The sequence below is a fragment of the Macaca mulatta genome, chromosome 14 (genome assembly GCF_049350105.2).
Source record: "Macaca mulatta isolate MMU2019108-1 chromosome 14, T2T-MMU8v2.0, whole genome shotgun sequence".
Lineage (NCBI taxonomy): Eukaryota > Metazoa > Chordata > Mammalia > Primates > Cercopithecidae > Macaca > Macaca mulatta.
Window position 1 is genome coordinate 59511370 of NC_133419.1, and position 20696 is coordinate 59532065.

General features: G+C 44.6%; 1 protein-coding gene across 1 annotated transcript; it reads right to left on the reverse strand.

The window, feature by feature from the left end:
• Positions 1-7314: 7314 nt before the first annotated feature.
• CCKBR (cholecystokinin B receptor) lies at positions 7315-20354 on the reverse strand. Its single transcript, XM_015114986.3, has 5 exons — positions 19593-20354; positions 9503-9754; positions 9087-9336; positions 8606-8778; positions 7315-8416 (listed from the first exon to the last, which is right to left on the reverse strand). Exons 1-5 carry the CDS (start codon positions 19741-19743, stop codon positions 7890-7892), a joined length of 1353 nt encoding a protein of 450 aa, XP_014970472.1. The 5' UTR covers positions 19744-20354; the 3' UTR covers positions 7315-7889.
• Positions 20355-20696: the final 342 nt, after the last annotated feature.

The window sequence follows — 20696 nt, forward strand, 5'->3', positions numbered from 1 at the left end:
AAATTAGTCTGAAGTACTCATCATGGGAAAGGCAGAAGTTTATTGAACTTCATTGCATGGATGTTACACTTCAGTATCATTTTTACTTTGAATTACATATGGATGTAGGTGCCAGACTTGTCTCAGTGCTTGAGTCTCTACCAATCTTCCTAAGGTTATACATTTTCCAGGAGAGACAGATAGTCCATCTCCCATAACCCTCACAACTACATAGCAAGCCATGAAATGTCTACAGGCCAGAAATGTCAGACAGATGAGGGAAACTGAGGCTAAGAAAGGAAAAATAACCAGTCAGAGCTAGTCTTTCCACAGTTAGCAAGTGGCATTGGAGTAGACTGGGTCCTAGAGCCTTCTGCCAATGAGACAGACCAGTGTTCATACCTTGACACTGGTGTTAGCTCCCTACACTGTAGCTGCATATTGGTTTCCTCTGGCCAGATCCCCACATTTGCTGTCTAGTTTTGATGTGACATGTATTACCTTCCCAAGTTGGTGGGTGCAGCTGCTTCCTGACATATGTGAGAGTTCACCACCTCTCCAACTGTAGTAGCTAAAAATTCCATGCTTAAAGTTTCCTGAGTCAACCACCCCATTGCTTTTGTTCTTGCGTTTTCTGGGTTGAATTGAACTGCAGGTCCACATATCTGGGCAACCTGGGGGCTGGCCTTCAAATGCCCCAAAGCACGACCCCATTATTTCAGGGAGGACTGATACTGCTAAATTTGTAAGGACCAAGGACTTATCTCTGGTTTTAGGCAATAAAGAGATTTTCTCCCCCTTCCCACAAGCTGGATTCCACCTGGAGGGATCTGCCCCTCTTCAGATGGCGCCTTTCCACCTACTCCTACTTGCCCACATTCAGTGTTATAGCTCTGTCTCTTGAACTATACTTGGGATCACATATCCTAGCAGGGAATGTCTCAGGTTTCTGCCTCTCCCACATTACTCAAAGCCTGCTTATTTCAACCTGGAAAATTGGATAGCCTTATCACTCAAACCAGCCTTATCATTCAAATGTACATTTTTCAAGAGCCCTCCATGTCTTATCTCTCACTGCTTATATGCCCAATTAGGGTTCTGGTGCCCAAAACTGATTAAGACAAGGTACTACGTCAATGGGCCTAATTGGTTAACTATTTCCTGCCCTGAAGATGTGGCTATATGGCTGGGTTAGCATTTTGTTTCCAAACGATTGGGCCCTATTGAGATGGAAGTGCTAATCTTTGTGCATGTTGCTAGTGATGAAACAAGAGTCTGGCTGACCAAGTGCTTCTTAGGGTTGAGAGGCAGTGAATGAGGCTCAGAGAGCAGGAAGCAGTCAAAGGATGGCTAGCATCTGTAGTACGGGTTACAGTCTCTAGGAGGTCCCAGCTCTAGGCAGTGTGTCTCAGCAACAAAGTTTAGACCCCAAATGGTACCTGGTTTCTCCCCACCCCTTCTACTTTCTTGCCTTCCCTCCCACCTGCTGTCTCCTATAGATAGCTTGAAGGAACGAAGTTTTTCCATAAAGTGTCTCTTGTTCCCTACTAGTCAAACATATAATAACTAACCGTTATTAGCTATTAGTGTGTGGTCATTCAAGACTCTTGTTGGAGGTGTCTGTGAGAGGTGCCATCTTCTGGCCTAAGGTTCATCCTGTGTATGTTTACTGTGACACTTCCCTTTCTTTGGTTTGTCCCCATATCACCCAGAGTTTCTGAATCTTAGCAAGAAACCTGCTTTCTTAGAATGTTGTGAGTGAGATTTCCAGTATGGCTACTCCCCGTCTTGTTAATCCATAAACAAGACGAGGACTTCCCTGCCAGGATGGTACACCTGGGGTTTGCTGAGGGATTGAAGGTTGCAGAGTTATAGACTTAAACCTCTTTTCTTCTACATTGGGCTGAGGGAAGAGTCTTGAGCAAAACCAGTTCATTTCTTTCCAGCCCTGAATGATCACTCTAGGCAGAGTCAGAATATATAGTGAAAAGAGCACGGCCTTTGGGATTAGGCAGACCTGGGTTCAAATCCTGACTCCACCACTTAAAAATTTTTTAATTTTTAATTTTTGTGGGTACATAGTAGGTGTATATATTTTGATACAGGGATGCAATGTGTAATAATCACTTAAGAATAAATGGGGTATCTATCACCTCAAGCATTTATCTTTTTTGTTACAAATGATTGAATACTCTAAGTTATTTTCAAATGTATAATTAAATTATTTTTGACTATAGTCACCCTGTTGTGCTCCAAATACTGTGTCTTATTCATTCTAAATTTTTTTGGTACTTATTAACCATTCTCACTTCCCCTCTGCTCCCCCATTACCCTTTGCAGCCTCTGGTAACCATCCTTCTACTCTCTATCTCAATGAGTTCAATTGTTTTAAATTTTAGCTCCCACAAATAAGTGAGACCATGCGAAGTTTGTCTTTCTGTGCCTGGTTTATTTCACTCAACATAATGACCATCCATCAGTGTTGTTGTAAATGACATGATCACGTGATCTCATTCCTTTTTATGGCTGAATAGTAGTACTCTATTGTGTATATGTACTACATTTTCTTTATCCATTCATCTGTTGATGGACACTTAGGTTGCTTCCAAATCTTAGCTGTGAATAGTGCTGCAATGAACATGGGAGTGCAGATATCTCTGATTTCATGTCTTTTTTTTTTTTTTTTTGAGACTAAGTCTTGCTCCTTCGCCCAGGCTGGAGTGCAGTGGCGTGATCTCGGCTCACCGCAACCTTCGCCTCCCGGGTTGAAGCGATTCTCCTGTCTCAGCCTCCTGAGTAGCTGGGATTACAGGCACACACCACCATGCCCGGTTAATTTTTGTATTTTTAGTAGAGATGGGGTTTCACCTTGTTGGTCAGGGTGGTCTCGAACTCCTGACCTCAGGTGATCCATCTGCCTTGGCCTCCCAAAGTGCTGGGATTACAGGCATGAGCCACCGAGCTTGGCCCCTCTGATTTCATTTCTTTTGGGTACATACCTAGGAGTGAGATTGTTGAATCCTGTGGTAGCTCTATTTCAGTCTTTTGAGGAATCTCCAAAATGTTATCCACAGTGACTTACTAATTTACATTCCCACCAACAGTGTATGAGGGTTCCCTTTTCTCGACATTGTCGCCAGCATTTGTTATTGCCTATCTTTTGGATAAAAACCATTTTAACTGGTGTGAAATGATATCTCATTGTAGTTTTGATTTGCATTTCTCTGATGATCAGTGATATTGAGCACCTTTTTTGTGCCTGTTTGCCATCTGTCCCATTTTGAGAAATGTCTATTCAAATCTTTTACCCATTTTTTGATCAGATTATTAAATTTTTTCCTATAAAGTTGTTTGAGCTCTTTATATATTCTGGTTATTAATCTCTTGTCCCCTGCCTTGGGTTGGTTCCAAGTCTTTGCTATTGTGAATAGTGCCGCAATAAACATACGTGTGCATGTGTCTTTATAGCAGCATGACTTATAATACTTTGGGTATATACCCAGTAATGGGATAGCTGGGTCAAATGGTATTTCTAGTTCTAGATCCTTGAGGAATCGGCACACTGTTTTCCACAATGGTTGAACTAGTTTACAGTCCCACCAACAGTGTAAAAGTGTTCCTATTTCTCCACATCCTCTCCAGTACCTGTTGTTTCCTGATTTTTTTAATGATTGCCATTCTAACTGGTGTGAGATAGTATCCCATTGTGGTTTTGATTTGCATTTCTCTGATGGTGGGTGATGATGAACATTTTTTCATGTGTCTGTTGGAAGTTTTCTTTTATGATGTATCTTTGTCTGGTTTTGGTATTGGGGTAATACTTGCCTCATAGAATGAGTTTGGAAGTATTCTCTCCTCTATTTTTTGGAATAGTTTGAGTAGAATTGGTATTCATTCTTTAAATGTGTAGTAGAATTAAGCAGTGAAGCTATTGGGTCTCGTGCTTTTCTTTTCTGGGAGACTTTTTATTATGGCTTCAATGTAATTACTCGTTTTTAGTCTATTCAGGTTTTGGATTTATTTTATTTTATTTTATTTTTCTTGAGACAGAGTTTCGCTCTTGTTGCCCAGGCTGGAGTGCAATGGCACGATCTTGGCTCACTGCAACCTCCGCTTCACGGGTTCAAGCGATTCTCCTGCCTCAGCCTCACGAGTAGCTAGGATTACAGGCATGCACCACCACGCCTGGCTAATTTTTGTATTTTTAGTAGATGGGGTTTCTCCATGTTGATTAGGCTGGTCTTGAACTCCCTACCTCAGGTGATCTGCCTGCCTCGGCCTCCCAAAGTGCTGGGATTACAGGCGTGAGCCTCTGTGCCCGGCCAGGTTTTGGATTTCTTTCTGGGTCAATCTTGGTAGATTTTATGTGTCTAGGAATTTATTTCATCTAGATTTTCCAATTTATTGGCATGTAGTTGTTCACAGTCGTCAGTAATGATTCTTTGAATTTCTGCAGTATCAGTCATAATGTTCCTTTTTCATGTCTGCTTTTATATATTTGGGTCTTCTCTCTTTTTTCTTATTCTAGTTAAAAGTTTATCAAAAGTTCAAAAAGTTCAAAAGGCCAACCTTTTGTTTCATTGATCTTTTGATGTTTTTCTTCATTTCAAATTCACTTAGTTCTGGTCTGATATTTATTATTTCTTTTCTTCTGCTAATTTTGGGTTTGATTTGTTCTTGCTTTTCTAGTTCTTTAAAATTATCATTAGGCTGTCTATTTGAAGTTTTTCTTCTTTTTTGACTAGGTAAGCTATAAACTTCTCTGTTAGTACTGCTTTTGCTGTATGCCATAGGTTTTGGTATGTTGTATTTTCATTATCATCATCATTTGTTTCAAGGAAGTTTTCATTTTTTTCTTAATTTCTTCATTGATCAACTGTCATTCAGTAACATATTATTTAATTTCCATGTGTTTGTATAGTTTCCAAAATTTTTCTTGTTTTTGATTTCTAGTTTTATTCCACTGTACAACACTTTCTTTTTTTTTTTCCTACCATTTATTTGCCTACACATATCACTTTCTAATATCATCTCATAACAAGCTCTGAGCCTCCCCTTGTACCCAGAGTTCTGTCCCATTCAATTATGGGTGGCTACCTGTCTACAGAAGGCCTTGTTTCCTGGTGCTTTTGCTTCCTCCCACTCCTGATGCAACTAACTCTTTTTATGCTATGTGCCTGATACAATGATAAGCACTTTGTATGCATGATTTTACTTAATTTTCAAAATGGCAGTGTAAGGTTAATATAATATTACCGTTTTACACCTGAGCCTAAAACTCATTTAGATAATGTGCAAAAAATCACACAACTTTTAAAAGACACACCTAGGACTGGAAAGACTTGAAAGAGGGCAACACACTATAATGGCAAGAGAAAAAGCTTGGAAGTCAGATACCGAAGCTCAATTCTTGGCTGTATTCTGGCTGTAGGACCTCGTATAACTCCCTTAAGCTTTCTTAGCTTCACTTTATTTGTCTTTTGAATGAGGAGAAATGTTCTGTGGAAGTATTCAGAGAATGAAATGAATCAGTGTATATAAAGTGCCTATCACATAGAATTAGATCTTACCACTACCCTCCTCTATCACCCAACCAGGCTCAGTCATCTTCCTACTACACGATGCTGCTCCCAGGCTGATAGGAGAAATTAGGTAGGAACACACATGACTATGGCAAAAGAGAGAAAGCAGTAAGTACAATATGAGCATACAAACTTTGCCAGAATGACAAAGTAGGACTTCATTGGGACAGTGATATTAAATCTAGACCTGATATGTTTTATCAGATTCCTAGAAATGGAAAATAGATGGAAGGAGCTTAAGAGTCCATATCTAACAGCTGAATAGGGCATGGAGTGGGGTGATGGAGGTACAAGTATTCTGTAGACCCAGCCCTCCCCTACCCAGCTCCCGGCTGACATTTCGTGGTCATCTGGAGCCCAGGCTCCAGCTAGAGGGGGCAACAGCCCCAGGCAGTCTTTAGAAGGGATGGTGGAGTGCTAGGGAGCCTATGGGCCAGCCTACTCCCACCTCACAGAGAAGGTGGCATGAGAGAGAAAGGCCCAATATCTGCCTGCGGCTCCACAGACCAGCTGGGATTCTATTTTTAACCATCCCTGTCATAGCTGACAGCTTGGAACGCCTTCTCCCTCCTTTTCTTCCTTCTTCTTGCCTCTTGCAGCCCAGAATCCTGTAGAAATGAGGGATGGGAGCAACCTCAGCACTGATAAACAGAAGAACCACTCTCCTTTCTCACTGTCCTCTACTCCATGCAGCCTTCTCCAGGGTAGTTAGTGGGTGTATTTTAGGGCATATTGGCTGTGAAGTGAATGAGGCCTAAAACTGAGGGCTTATCACTTGCACAGGCCCCTTTCAAGGCCCTGGTCAGGGTCTCAGTAATCTTGTATCTGTAACTTTGTGTTCTTTTTCTTTCTTAAAAAAAGAGCACCCAATTTTATAAACTTTAGGTCCCACAAAACTTGTTTCTGCTCCTCATGGGTGGGTCTTTTTCCCATCTCCAGCCCAGTGTCTACTTCAACACCATTATTTTCTCTTGCTCTAACTTACTGTATGACCTTGGGCAGCTTACCTTCCTGCTCTGGGCCTCAGTTTCCCCTATCGGTTACAAGATGAAGCATCAAAAACCCCTCCTCCAATATACTATGCCTCTGATTATCCATGTATGTCTCCTTAGTGAGGTCCTCAGTTCCTGTTCTTCCTCATTTGTCATTGTGTGTGGAGAGGTGATATTGCTGGTTTTTGCCTGTCTCGGGCTAGATCATTCTTGTAGTAAAAGGGAGACTAGGTTCTCAGACTCCTATTCAGTTCTTTTTTGTTGTAGCTGCTAAGAGTGCTTCCATTTGGCAGAATCTTGGCCAGATTTTGACACTGGAGAAAAGAGTACAGTAAAAAATCCCTACTCTTTAATTAACTTCTGTATACTTGTCATGGTCTGATCTCTGGTGTTTCACACACACACTGAATAAACTTAGTCTTACTATACAGTGCTTCTTCTTTTATCTTTTCATCAAAATTTAACAAGTATCCATTAATATAGTATCTTAACAGTGGCACCACTTTGGGATAATGTGATCAGGAATCATGATACGTCATGGATATGCCATTTTCCATCCCCATTCACAGTTACTGCAACACTGGAATGTAGGTAGAGGTTGAAAATCCAGAAAGAATATGCACAGTCACATTGAGCCTCAGAGGCTGGGCTTTCTGGCAAGGGGTTGTGCACAGTGGTGTGCAACAGTGGGAGAGAACTGACAGAAGGATACTGCAAAATCCTTGCCTCCTCACCTGCACCAAAAGAATCCAGAAAGGAAGTTCAGGAGGAAGCCAAATAATTTATTATCTCTTGAACAGTTTGGGTAAGGAAGGAGAGGGCAGGGCCACGGTCCTTAACTGGAAAGGAATGAAGAACGTTTTCAGTGCAGAATGGTCTGTTGGTCAGAGGTATGAGATTAGGCCTGATGGTATTTTCAGTACTGATTGGGAAAGGGCATTGTGATCTCAAACTAGGAGCATCCCAGAGTCAGTCCTGTGCCAGGCTCCATAGTCTCTAAAACAATCAGTGCCATTAATCTGTGTGTGAGAGGCAGGTCAGCACTTGTCGGAGTTCCCACTGTGTAGAAATAGTTCACTGCTAGGGACGCTGTGTCTGTCAGTGTCATGTTTCTATGGGCCAGGCTCAGTCCTGTATCAGAGGCATGCCTCCTTTCCTGTGTACTGCTCCATTCTTGTTCCTTTTGTGTCACATAACCTACCTTTTCCTGTGCTTTGGGGTTAGTCCATGCTTTGGGTGCCGGTCTCCTGCGTCAGTTGTGGTTTGTGTTTTGTGTGTCTGGAAGGGTCAGTACTTGTCATTTGCCCTGCCTCAGCCCCCACGGCCCCTCTACTCCTCATCCAGGGCCCAGTGTGCTGATGGTAGTGTAGCTAAGCCTGGACAGCGAAGCAATGGATGGAGTGGGAGGGTCCTCATCGGGAAGAGGCCTGGGGCGAGCTCGTGGAGGCCGGGGGCAGCAGCGAGCGCACGTTTCCAGGCAGGCCTGGCGAAAACGACGGTGCATGAAGCAGTAGACCAGGGGGTTGACACAGGCCGAGGCATAGCTCAGCAAGTGAATGAAGGAGATAGGAGCACCTGAGAGTGCTCTGTGTGCACCCAGGCCATCAAAGGCGCGCCACGTGTTGGCACTATAAACTGGCAACCAACACAGAAAAAAAAGCACAACGATCACCAGCAACATTCGCACCACGCGCTTCTTAGCCAGCAGCTTGGCCTGGGTGGGCCGGGAGCCGGGCCCAGGAGCCGTCAGCGCCGACAGCTCCAGTGCAGGCCGGGAACGCGGAAGTTGCACATAGCAGCCATCACTGTCTTCGCCAACCGCGCCAGTCTCAGACCGGCAACGCCCGTTCTGGTGAATAGCACCTGAGCACAGAGGGTGGGCGGTCAGAGAAAAAGGCAAGAGTCCTCCCAGTTTCCAGCCCAGTCCCCACCTGACCTCCGCTCCCAGCCGTAACCCCATTTCCAGCTTTTTTCTCACCTCCATTTTAGCCCCACCCACTCCAGCAGGCCCTGTCGCCCTCCAAAGCTCCGCCTCTTCCAGATTTTGCTCACCTGGTCCAGCCCCACCTGGCAGCCTGCCTTGGCTTCGGACTCTGCTTTGGCTCCCGCTGTCACTGTCACCGTCAAAGCGAAGCCCTAAGTAGAGCTCGCGAGAGATAAGCCCATAGGCCACGGCCATAACCACACCCGGGATGAAGAACAAGAGCAGGAGCAGCAGTACGGACCTGAAGGCAAGACAGACAGATCACTCGGGTTTCTGTCCAGCTATAATCACAGATGGAGAAAAAGCCAAGGACTGGTGTTTCTAGGGCTGTGGCCAGGTACCTGAAATAGGAGTAGGATTTGGGGGTGCCACTGGGAAGGGAGAGAGAACTGCAGAAGAGACCCAAACTGGAACTCCAGGGTGGTGGATGCGGAATAGGAATTGGCGTGGTAATTCTCCGGGCAGCTGGAGGAAGATTCTGGGCAATGGTCGTAATCATCTAATAGGGGTGACAAAGGAATTCCTAGGATAATTTGTGGGTAAGCTCACCAGGTCTGGCGGACCCGTGCACTGGGCCAGCGATGCACGCACTGTAGCACACGAGGGCCCACTGGTTGCACGACGGTGTACACGGGGTAGGGCACCATGAGTAGTCCGGACAGCAGCCACGTGGCTACGATCACGCGAGCCGCGTGGGAGCGCGTCTGCCATACTCGTGCCTGCAGTGGTCGGCAGATGGCGCTGTACCGCTCCAGTGCTATGGCCACGAGGCTTAGCGTGGACACGCTCACAGACACACCTAAGCAAGGGAAGAGACAGGAGGGAGTCACCTAGGAAACTTGCGCTGCACAACCATCAGTGGGACTTCCTCACACCCCTCCCTGCCAACTGGGGAGGACCCCTACATCCACAAGAGCTTTAGGAGGGGAGAATGGCAAATGGGGGTGCGTGGTTGTCTCACCCACCCATGAAGTAGGAAACCGCCTTGCAGATAACTGTGCCAAAGATGAATGTGCCCATGAGATTGGGCAGGAGGGTGAAGGGCATGCAAGCCACAGCCAGCAGGAGGTCGCTGACTGCCAGTGAGAGTAGGAAGGCATTGGTGACGGTCCTCAGGCGGCGGCTCAGTCCCAGGACCACGATGATGAGCACGTTTCCTCCAACGCTCATCAGGAAGATCACTGCGTAAAGAGTGATTCTAATGGCCAGCTCCAATTCTGGGTAAGAAAAGGGAGAGGTGGCAGTAGGTGGTCAGCCCTCATTCAGCCAAACCCCCCTCCTTCCCTCTTATCCCCAACCCTCATTACCCAGCCAGATGCCTACATTCGCCACCCAGGAACTGCTCAGTAAATGGTGAACTTGAATCCTTTAGCCTTCTAACCCCTTGAGGTTTGGTTAAATTGGCCCAACTCTGCCCTTCCTTAAGAAAGCCTGCCTCTTCTCAACGTTCGTTCCAAATCTTTCTCTTTGCAGCCAAACTTCTTAAGAGGATATTTGTGTCTTCTCATTTGCTCTTCAATCTATTACAATACAATATTCTGTACCCTATCGCTGCATACTTCTTCCCAAGTACACTAATCTTTAACTGCTAAATTCAAAGGTCCTTTCTTAGCCTATTCTATTTGACCTCTCTAGAGTATTTTACACTGTTGATAACCCACTGCCTTTTAAATCACATCAGATCATGTCTTTATTCTCTAAAGGCAAAAGCAAAAAAAATCCTTCGCTTATTCTCTACTGTCTGCAACCCCTCAGAATGTCATCAAGATCTTCCCAGAAGGGATCTCTTTCTCCCCTACCCCCTCCCTGCACTGCAGCCATTTAAGCAAGCCACTGGATGACACAGTTTCTTGAATGCATCATTTGCACTTGTGACTCTCTTCCTGCTCAAGCTAGTTTCTCAGACCGGAATACTCTTTCACCAACCCTCCTCACAATTTCCACCCCTCATGACAAGCTTATTTTCTGTATCTGGTGAATTCCTATTCATCCCTTGTTGGTCAAGACTCAAAGTGACTGCTACTTCTTCTGTAAGGCCCTTCTGGATACCTCATTTGGTATTACTCTCTCCTTTCTCTGACCCATGCCTGTTTCTTACACAACTGTTAAAGCCTGTTTTACTTCTGCCTTGTATTTTAATTCTCTCCAAACATTCATTCTCACTCTATAAACATTTACAGAGGACTCTCTTTGTGCTAGGCACTGGGGACAAAGAGATGAACACGACAAGCTCCCTGCCATTTGAGAACTCACAGTGGGGAAGTAAATTCAGATACATAAACAGATGTGATAAGGAATGAGGCTGAAGGATATAAAATATGCTGTCAGAGCTCATAGGAGGGACACCTGTGTGAGGCAGAGGAGCTGGGAGGCTGACCCCATTCTTTTGTGCCATTGTCTACTAAAAGATGGATTAATCTTTGGACCACTATGTCACAACCAAGCAGATTTAGATAAAATCAAATTGGATTGAAAAGGACTGAATCACATGCCTATGACCTCAGCATGAGAGGGATTAGAGCTGGAAGGTAGAGAGGGCAGGGGACAGAGCCTCCTAGATTGCAGAGAAGAAAGGGCTCAAAGCTGCAGTCCTCTCTTCCAGAGCCCTATACTTTGACCCTCATTTTAGCTCCCAAATTGAAAACTATAGCCATGCACTGAATAAAGATGTTTTGGTAAATGACAAATTTCGTATACGATGGTGGTCTCATAAGATTATAATGAATAGCTGAGTGCAGTGGCTCATATTTGTAATCCCAGCACTTTGGGAGGCCAAGGCGGGAGGATCACTTGAGGCCAGGAGCTTGAGATCAGCCTGAGCAACATAGCAAAACCCCATCTCTACAAAACATAAAAAATTAGCTGGGTGTGGTGACACATGCCTATAGTCATAGCTACTCAGGAGTTTGAGGCAGAAAGATTGCTTGAATCCAGGAGTTCGAGGCTGCAGTGAGCTGTAATAGTGCCACTGCACTCCAGCCTGCACAACAAAGTGAGACTCTGTCTCAGATAAAACCCAAAACAACAATAACAAAAGATTATGATGGAGCTGAAAAATTTCTGTCACCTAGCTATGTTATTGTAACATTGCAGCATAATGCATTATGTATGTGCTTGTGGGGATACTGGTATAAACAAACCTACTGTGCTGTCAGTCATGTAAAAGTCTAGCACATACAATGATGTACATGATACTTGATAGTGATAATAAATGACTGTGTGACTGGTTGATGTATTTACTACATTATACTTTCAATCATTATTTTAGAGTATACTCTTACTTATTTTTTTAAAAAGTTAACTATAAAACAGCCTCAGGCAGGTCCTTTAAGATGTATTCCAGAATAAAGCACTGTTACTATAGGAGATGACAGCTCCATGTGTGGTGTTGCCCTGATGACCTTCCAGTGGGACAAGATGTGGAGGTGGAAGATGGCAATATTTATCCTGTCCCTGTGTAGGCCAATGTGTGTGTTTGTGTCTTGGTTTTAACAGAAAGGTTTTTTTTTTTTTTTTTTAAGTTAAAAACAGAAAAAAGCTTAAAGGATAAGAGTATAAAAAAAGAAAATATTTTTGTATAGCCATACAATGTGTTTTTTGTTTTACACTGTGTTATTACAAAAGAGTCATAAAGTTTATAAAGTACAAAGTTACAGTGTGCTAAGGTTAATTTATTATTAAATAAGGAAATTTTGAAAAATAAATTTAGTGCAGCCTAAGCATCCAGTGTTTATAAAGTCTACAGAAGTGTACTGTAATGTCCTAGGCCTTTACATTCACTCGCCCCCACTCACTGACTTACCCAGAGCAACGTCTACTCCTGCAAGTTCCATTTATGGTACGTGCCCTATACAGGGGTATGATGGTTTATCTTTTATACTGTATTTTCACTGTACCTTTTCTATGTTTAGATACACAAATACATAATATTGTGTTACTCTTCCCTACAATATTCAGCACAGTAATATACTGTATAGGTTTGTAGCCTGGGAGCAATAGGCTATACCATATAGCCTAGGTATGTAGTAGGTTATACCATCTAGGTTTGTGTGAGTACTCTCTGTGATATTTACACAATGAAATCACCTAATGATGCATTTCTCAGAAGGTATCCCCATCATTAGTTAATGCATGACTGTATTTTCTCATAACAAAAACCAATTTATTTTTATTTTATTATTTTTTTTTGAGACGGAGTCTCGCTCTGTCACCCAGGCTGGAGTGCAGTGGCCGGATCTCAGCTCACTGCAAGCTCCGCCTCCCGGGTTTATGCCATTCTCCGGCCTCAGCCTCCCGAGTAGCTGGGACTACAGGCGCCCGCCACCTCGCCCGGCTAGTTTTTGTATTTCTTAATAGAGACGGGGTTTCACCGCGTTAGCCAGGATGGTCTCGATCTCCTGACCTCGTGATCTGCCCGTCTCGGCCTCCCAAAGTGCTGGGATTACAGGCTTGAGCCACCGCACCCGGCCAAAAAACCAATTTATTTAGAAATTGTAGGCATCAAATAAATGCTATTTATAAAATCTTCCAAACTGAGCTCCACAGTAACATTCTTTGCTCAAGACCACACACCTGATAAGGGGCTGAATCAGAATAGAAGCCAAGTCCCTGATCCCTAAAGTGCTTTGCCTCCTACTGTTTGTTCCTGCAGTGCTCTGTCATGCATCATACTGCCTCCTTGTTTTTTTGTTTGTTTGTTTGTTTTTGTTTTTGAGACAGAGTTTTGCTCTTGTTGCCCAGGCTGGAGTGCAATGGCATGATCTCGGCTCACCGCAACCTCTGCCTCCTGGGTTCAAGCGATTCTCCTCCCTCAGCCTCCTGAGTAGCTGGAATTACAGGCATGTACCACCACGCCCGGCTAATTTTGTATTTTTAGTAGAGATGAGTTTCTTCATGTTGGTAGGGCTGGTCTCAAACTCCCGACCTCAGGTGATCGCCTGCCTTGGCCTCCCAAAGTGCTGGGATTACAGGTTTAAGCCACCGCACCCAACCCATACTGCCTCCTTCTTAATCAAATCTCAGTCTAAATGCCTCTTTTTCCCTCTCTCTCTACTCAACCATGTCATTTCTCACTGCATTAGTATGTATGTAATTCTCTGTCTTCCCCACTAGACTAGGAGCTTCTTGAGGACAGGGGCAAGGTCCATCTCACTCTCCAGTATATCCCTAGCACTTGTCATCCCTAGCACAAAGGAGGCAGTCAACACAATGACTTGTTAATGAATCTTGGATGATTCTGTCTTTCAAGACAGACGTGCACCTGCTTTCCCCCTCCTCATCCATCTCTCATCTCTGCAGAGGTGCTCCAGCATGCCCTCTCTTCTTCTTCTTTGCCTCTGTCTTTTTGGAGACACATGTTGGAAGGTCCTTGTGGGGGTCAGTGAGAGGTTATGATTTCAGATGCATAGCTTTTGTTTTTTATATGCAAACCATCTATATTTCCTTTAGAAGCTGGGCCTCTCTCTGTAAGGCAGGATTATGGAAGGCTTATAGGTGACACAATTTGACGGTAATAAGTGTGTATGGTGGAGAATAAAACACTTTTAGGAGGGAGGCCTCTGTCAGGGAGGTCCTTGGACTCAGAAAAGAGCTGTGGTTTATCTTGGACTCACTGTTTCTCCTCCAAATCTACTGTCCTCCCACCCCCAGCCTCCACCTCTTTAATCTTTCTAGGTCCATTATCTTGCTTACATCTGCCTGTGGATGTCTTTCTTCAACTAATTATTGATGCAATTGCCACACCTCAAATTGGTACAGTACTGTGAAGTATAAGAAGCAATTTCTCATTCATTCATCCAGCTGATATGTCCCATGTGTGTGCCCTTGAGCTTGGCTAATTGTGATGGACCATAAAGATGTAGCTAAATCTCACCCTTATAAAGTTTGCAATATGCTTGGGGACTCCTGAAATGTAGAAGACAAAGTCCCGGTAAAAATGACCAGCAACTGTGCAGTGTTTTGCTGTTTTACCAGACATTCCTAGCTATTATCTTATTTCCAGCCACCACTGTCTCCACAGGTCTTTGCTGTTGAACAGTTTGGAAATGTGAAAAATTCTAATTTAAAGCAATTTTAGAGCCAGGAGTTTGGGGAGACAGAGCAAGGGATAAATAGGTGAAGCACAGGGGATTTTTAGGGCAGTGAAACTATTCTGTATGATACTATAATGGTGGATACATGCCATTATACATTTGTCAAAACCATACAACACAAAAAAAGTGAACCCTAATGTAAACTCTAGAATTTAGTGAATAATGTATTGATATTGGCTTATAAATTGTGACAAATGTACCACACTAATGTAAGCTGTTAATAATGGGGTAAATTCTGTGTATATGTGTGTTTGTGTGTGTATGGGCACTTTGTACTTTTTGTAAACTTAAAACTGCTCTAAAAATAATCTATTAGTTTAAAAAGTCATGCACAAAATAAATCAGAATTAGACTTGCATGCGTGTGTGTGTGTGTGTGTGTGTATTGATGTGTGTTTGCATGGTGGAATATGAGTGATGACAGTGGCTTCAGTGACTAGAAAACAGGCATGGGCAGAAGGATGGGAGATAGCACCTACTGGAGTACATCCACAAGTGCCTTGATAGTCTACCCATGAGCATCATCTCATCATCTTCCTGGGGATGAGAGGAAAACTGGCATCAGACCAGGGGACTCAGAAGACTGGGACAGTTCAGTTCTTCTCCTGGTGTTTAGAAGATCGGTATTTGTTCTGTCTAGATAATGGCAGAGAAGTATGAGCACAAAAATCCAGACAATGTGACATAAAATGAAAACCAAGCCTTTCTAAGGAAAAACTCCACAGAACACTGAAGCTGCTGATGCCTCAAATTCTGCATTCTACTGGCATGTTTGATCTGTTCACCTATGCACACAGGCATCAAAGTAATACCCTTGTCTTTATGATAAGCAGGGATCACATGCAACTGACTGTGGATAGTGGCTGGGTGAATGGGGGAATCCACATAGTGGGTACTGAGGGGGCAGAAGTAATATACAAGGGTGTGTAGGTAATATCAGAGTGAGTGTTGGGCATACTTTAGTCTTTGAAATAGTATATGGGTAGGTGAAAGTCACGAAATAACTGGAGAATGGTAACAGCTACATGCTTATAGGTAATATCCGATTGAATATGACTTACATTTAAGTTTAGATAATATCCGAGTAAGTGTAGTAACATTTGAAAGAGCAAAGGTTAATATTCAACTCTCTGTAGATAACATTTTGTAGGTAACATCTTCAGGAAGCATAGATTACATTCAGAGGTCTACTTGTGAATAGTGGAATATCCAGATAATGATAGAAATTGCTGACTGAGCAGAAGTAATATCCAAGTATGTATGGGTAGTATTTGAGTATGGATAGATGTTAGCATGTTAAACTAAATTAAGATGTTAATCTGGGCCAGACATGGTGGCTCATATCTGTAATCCCAGCACTTTGGAAGGCTGAGGTTGGCAGATCTGTTAAGTCAAGCATTTAGAGACCAGCCTGGGTAACATGGAAAAACCCTATCTCTACAAAAAATACAAAAAATTAGCCACTTGTGGTGGCACATGCCTGTAGTTCCAGCTACTCAGGGGGTTGAGGTGGGAGGATCACCTGAGCCTGTGGAGGTCAAGGCTGCAGTGAGCCGTGATCATGCTACTGCACCCCAGCCTGGGCAACAGAGGGAGACTGTCTCAAAAAAAAAAAAAAAAAAAAGATGTTAACCTGAATAAGTGAAATAACTGAGCACCTGAGTGAATGTAAGTAATATTTAAGCCTTTGTGGGTATTATCTGTAATATTATCTGTGAGAGTAATATTTGTAATTTTATGGGTAGTATCTGGGGAAAGCTTACTTAAGTGAGCATAGATAATATCTGATTGTGTGTGGATAATAATAAAATGAAAGTGAGTAGTGTTTGATGGATGGGTAACACCAAAATGACTTCGGACAATATTAAAGTGAGTGTGGTAACATTTGTCTTTCTGTGGGTACTATCTGAGTGAACATGGGTAATACTCAAGTCTGCATGGATTATATAAGAAGAATAAAGTGGTAACATCCAAATTTCTATTGGTAACATTGGAGTGAACCTGGGTAACATATGCATCTGTGGGGATAATATCTGAGTGAGTGTGGCTGACAGGGTCTCTGTGTGTAACATCTGACTGGCTGGGTAATATCCGAATGTGTGAGAAGCATTTAGATAAGTGAGGCAAATTTTTGCACCTGTGCTCTGAATTGCTTCACATCCCGCTTTCACAGGGACTCTTCTCTATTGACTATCCCCTTTCTTATCTGCACCTTCAATCTTCCTCTCTTGGCCCAATCAACATCAAACACTTTTAAAAGCTCTTGTTTTAAAATGTGTGCACGCACACACAACAAACCTACACATATACCCGCCCCCCTACCCCAACCCAGCTGCCTCAATCTCATGCTATTTTTGGCAATATCCTGGTTTTCTCTCTCTCTCTCTCTCTCTTTCTCTCTCTCTACCAAACATTTGAAAGTTTTGGCTATATACCCTGGTTCACTTCTCATAACTCCCTCTCCCACCAGCCCAATCTTCAACTTACTATAGTCAAGCCTCAATACCTACAACTCCTAAATATTTTCTTGTTACTGAATCTGAAAGATGCTGTTCTGACTGTCCTGTTTTTTATTTATCTAACTTACATCAATAGCATTTGACATCGCTTACCCCAACCTGCTTGAAACTCTCTTTTTCTTGCTTTCTGGAAGGGCGTAGCTCCTGCCTTTCTGACGGTTTCATCTGAATCTCCTTCATAAATTCTCCTTTCTCTGCCTGGGTTTTAAATAATGGTCTTATGCAGAGTCTTGACCCAGGACTTATTTTCTTCTCGTTCTATACAAAATAGTATGATTTTAACTATTCTCATGGCTTCTACCTCCTGTAGGCAAATACCTTCAAGTCTGTATTTCCACCTCAGACCTCTCCTGTAAGTTCCAGACCCCTGGATTCAATAGCTTACTAGGTAACCTCACCTGGATGATCCCACTAACATTTAGACTCAATGGGTTCCAAACTGAATTCATAATTCCTTCTTCCAAACCTATTTCTGCTGTTTTGTTATCTTGCTCATTGTATACAATTGCTATAGCACCAATATCCATTCAATTGTCCAAGTTAGAAATCTGAATGTCATCCCTTGACCTCTTCCATCCTCTCTGCTTCTAATCTGTTGATTCCATTTCCAGAAAAGGCTCTCAAACCTATACACCTCTCTCTGTCCCCCTTGCCATTACCGTAGTCTCAGCTAGCATCATCTTTCACCTAAACCAGTGTAATATAGTAACCTTCTAAAGTACCCCCCTGCCTTCCATCTCATGTCTTCCAATCCATTCTCCACATTATAGAACTAATCCTGGTAGTGCTACTGAATCTTTTAGTAGTTCCTATTGCCCTCAGGATAAAGTCCACATTCCATGGTCAGGTCTAGTAGGCTCTCTGCAAACTCTCTAGGCTGGTCTCCAGCCTGTTCATTATTCCCTTCTTAAGATATATGTTGTAGCCACTCAAAACTATGTCACAGTGGATAAAAGTGCCATGAATTCAAACTTGGAGCTTTTTATACATCTTTTATTTGGGATGCTTTCTGCCTCTTCTGCCTGTTTACTTGACTGACTCTCATATATATATATATATATATATACACACACACACATACACACACACACACACACACACACACACACACACACACACTTTTTTTTTTTTTTCCAACAGGAAGCTTAGAGCCAATCTCCCTAATTTTTTTCACTCTGTATCTCATTTCCTTAAGAGGCCAACCTTAATTCTCACGGAGGCTAGGCTGGGCTAGAGGTGCTCCACTTGTGTTCCCACTATCTTTTCCCTATCAAGGCTCTTCCACTTTGTGCTTCTATCCCCTGCTTGTCTGTCTCACCCATTAAGCTTTGAGCTCTGTGAAGTAGGAATTGTGTCAGTTTTGTTCAACTTACATTCCCACTGCCTAGCACAATCTCTGGTTCAATAAATATTGGCTGAATGACAAATCCAAGTGTGAGTGTGTAACAAATGGGCTGAGAAAGCATAGATTATTTCATGGGGTAAATACTTGGATTACAATTTATTCCAACTTTCCCTTCTCAAGTTTAGAAAAATTTATTTCCTTCACTAGAATCCCATCCTTCCTTTTCTGCCCACTCAACTTCAAGACCCAGCTCCAAGATTCTAGCCTCTGTGAAGTTCTTTTGGTGCCCACAGTTTAAACCTTTTCATGGGATTTCCACTGTGTCTGTGATTTTTCCATTTGCTTTTTTCTCTCTGCACTTGGCTATGGGTCATGAGGGACCAGACTGGGTCTAGTTTGCCTTGTACCCCCAGCACCTAGTCTAGGGCTGAAGAGGGAGCTTGGAAGATAGCTGGAGACATTACTTGCAGACAAAGAGAGAGGGCACAGAGCCTTGAAAACTCCAACTAGGGAGGCAGAGGGGTTTGAGGAGTGAAATGGAGACAGGCAGTTTTAAGGGGCATCTCCTAGTGTCCAGCCTAAATCAGATTTGAGGATCTTTTTTTGGGATGCCTGGGGGCTGAGGTGTCAGATGTGATCACATCTTCGGTTTCCCATTCAAGCTTTCCAGAGTGCTCCCTCCCTCAACCAGCCCCCTTCTTTTCCCAATCCTGCCTTCCTTTCTTCCTTCCCTTCTCTGTTGTGGCTTTGTGAACTGGATGTAAGAGGGAAAAGGAGATCTGCAGGGTTGGCAAGAGGAGCTCCTCGCCTTCTAACTGGTGTCTAGGAGGGGCTGCGTGTTGGGGAAGGGGCTGTGCTTTGGGGCAAGCAGCGGCTCTGGGTGTAATCAGGGGACCAGGATGTGAAGGAGTTCCGACCAGGTGGTGTGAAGCTATGAACCTGTGAGCTGTGGGGGTGAAGGTGTGAGAGGAGCTGTTTGGGGGCTGAGGGGCACGGTGTGGGCGTTTGAGGAGATAGTGTGGAGCTCGTGGGGGGACTCTATTAGTGTTCTGGGGTACAGTGAGAAAGAGCTTGTGGAGGGGGATGAGGGGGGCACCCACCTCGTGTCCCGGCTCCGCGAATGCGAGGGGGCTCGCAGCTGAGGTTGCCCACACTGCTGCTGTTGAGGAGAGGCGCCGCCGGGCGGCACAGGGAAGCCCCCGGCCCGGGTCCGGTTCCCTGCACGCTCCGATTCAGCTTTAGCAGCTCCATGGCCCCGGCGGAGCCCGCCGCCTTACTCTGCTCGGCCTGGCGGGCTCCCACCGCGGCTCCACCTGCTCACGCTGCGATGGGCTCAGGCTCCCACCGCCCTCCTTCCCCGCCTCCCTGCCCCGCCTGGTCTCCGCCCCCAGCCCAGGCGCCTGCCCTTCCACTCTCCCGCGGCTCACCCCGCCTCGGTTCCCGTCCCTCCGCCAGCCTCTGTCCCACCAGGTGACTGTGCACCCCCTCCCGGGCTCGGGAGTTCTGCCCCTCCCTGTGCGACTGTCCTCCAGGCTCGCCCCCTCCCTAGATCTGTCCTGTCTCCTCTTAGAGATTTCTCTCCTGCCCACCTCTCTTTATCACCCGCCCCCACCCTCGATTCCCCGGAATGACAGAGAGAGAGAGAGAGAGAGAGAGAGAGAGAGAGAGAGAGAAAGAAAGAGAGAGAGAGAGAGAGAGAGAGAGAGAAGACAAGAGTATTGGCAGCGTAGCGGGAGGTTTTGGGGAAGGGAGGGTAGGAGGCGTTGGGTAGAGACGGCTGCCACGGATCCAACATCTTTCTCTGGTGTATCAGGGAACGTGGAGGTGGCGTTGGAGACCGGGTCTGCGTGCGTCACCTGCTGAGGCGCGGATGCTTTAGTCTGCACCTAGAGCCGCATTTATGGTACTGTGTTGCAGTGACCGCAGTGACCGTGACACTATTGCTACCGTAGTTCCCTGCAGCTCCTCGCTGCGGGACTAGGGTAGCTCCTGCATCTGTCTCCGCAACCTTCACCTCCTATCGGAGGCTCAACACTCAGGCTTCCACTTAAGGTTCCCAAGGAGCCCTCCACAGCTGGGCGGGAGTGGGGGTGGGGCCAGGATTTGGCTCCAGGGGAGGCTTGCCAGGGGAAAGGGCTCCCGGGAGGCAGCTTCTGACTTGGGTGTTGAGGGCAGTTGGGGGTGGTGGCAAGAGCTGACAAGGA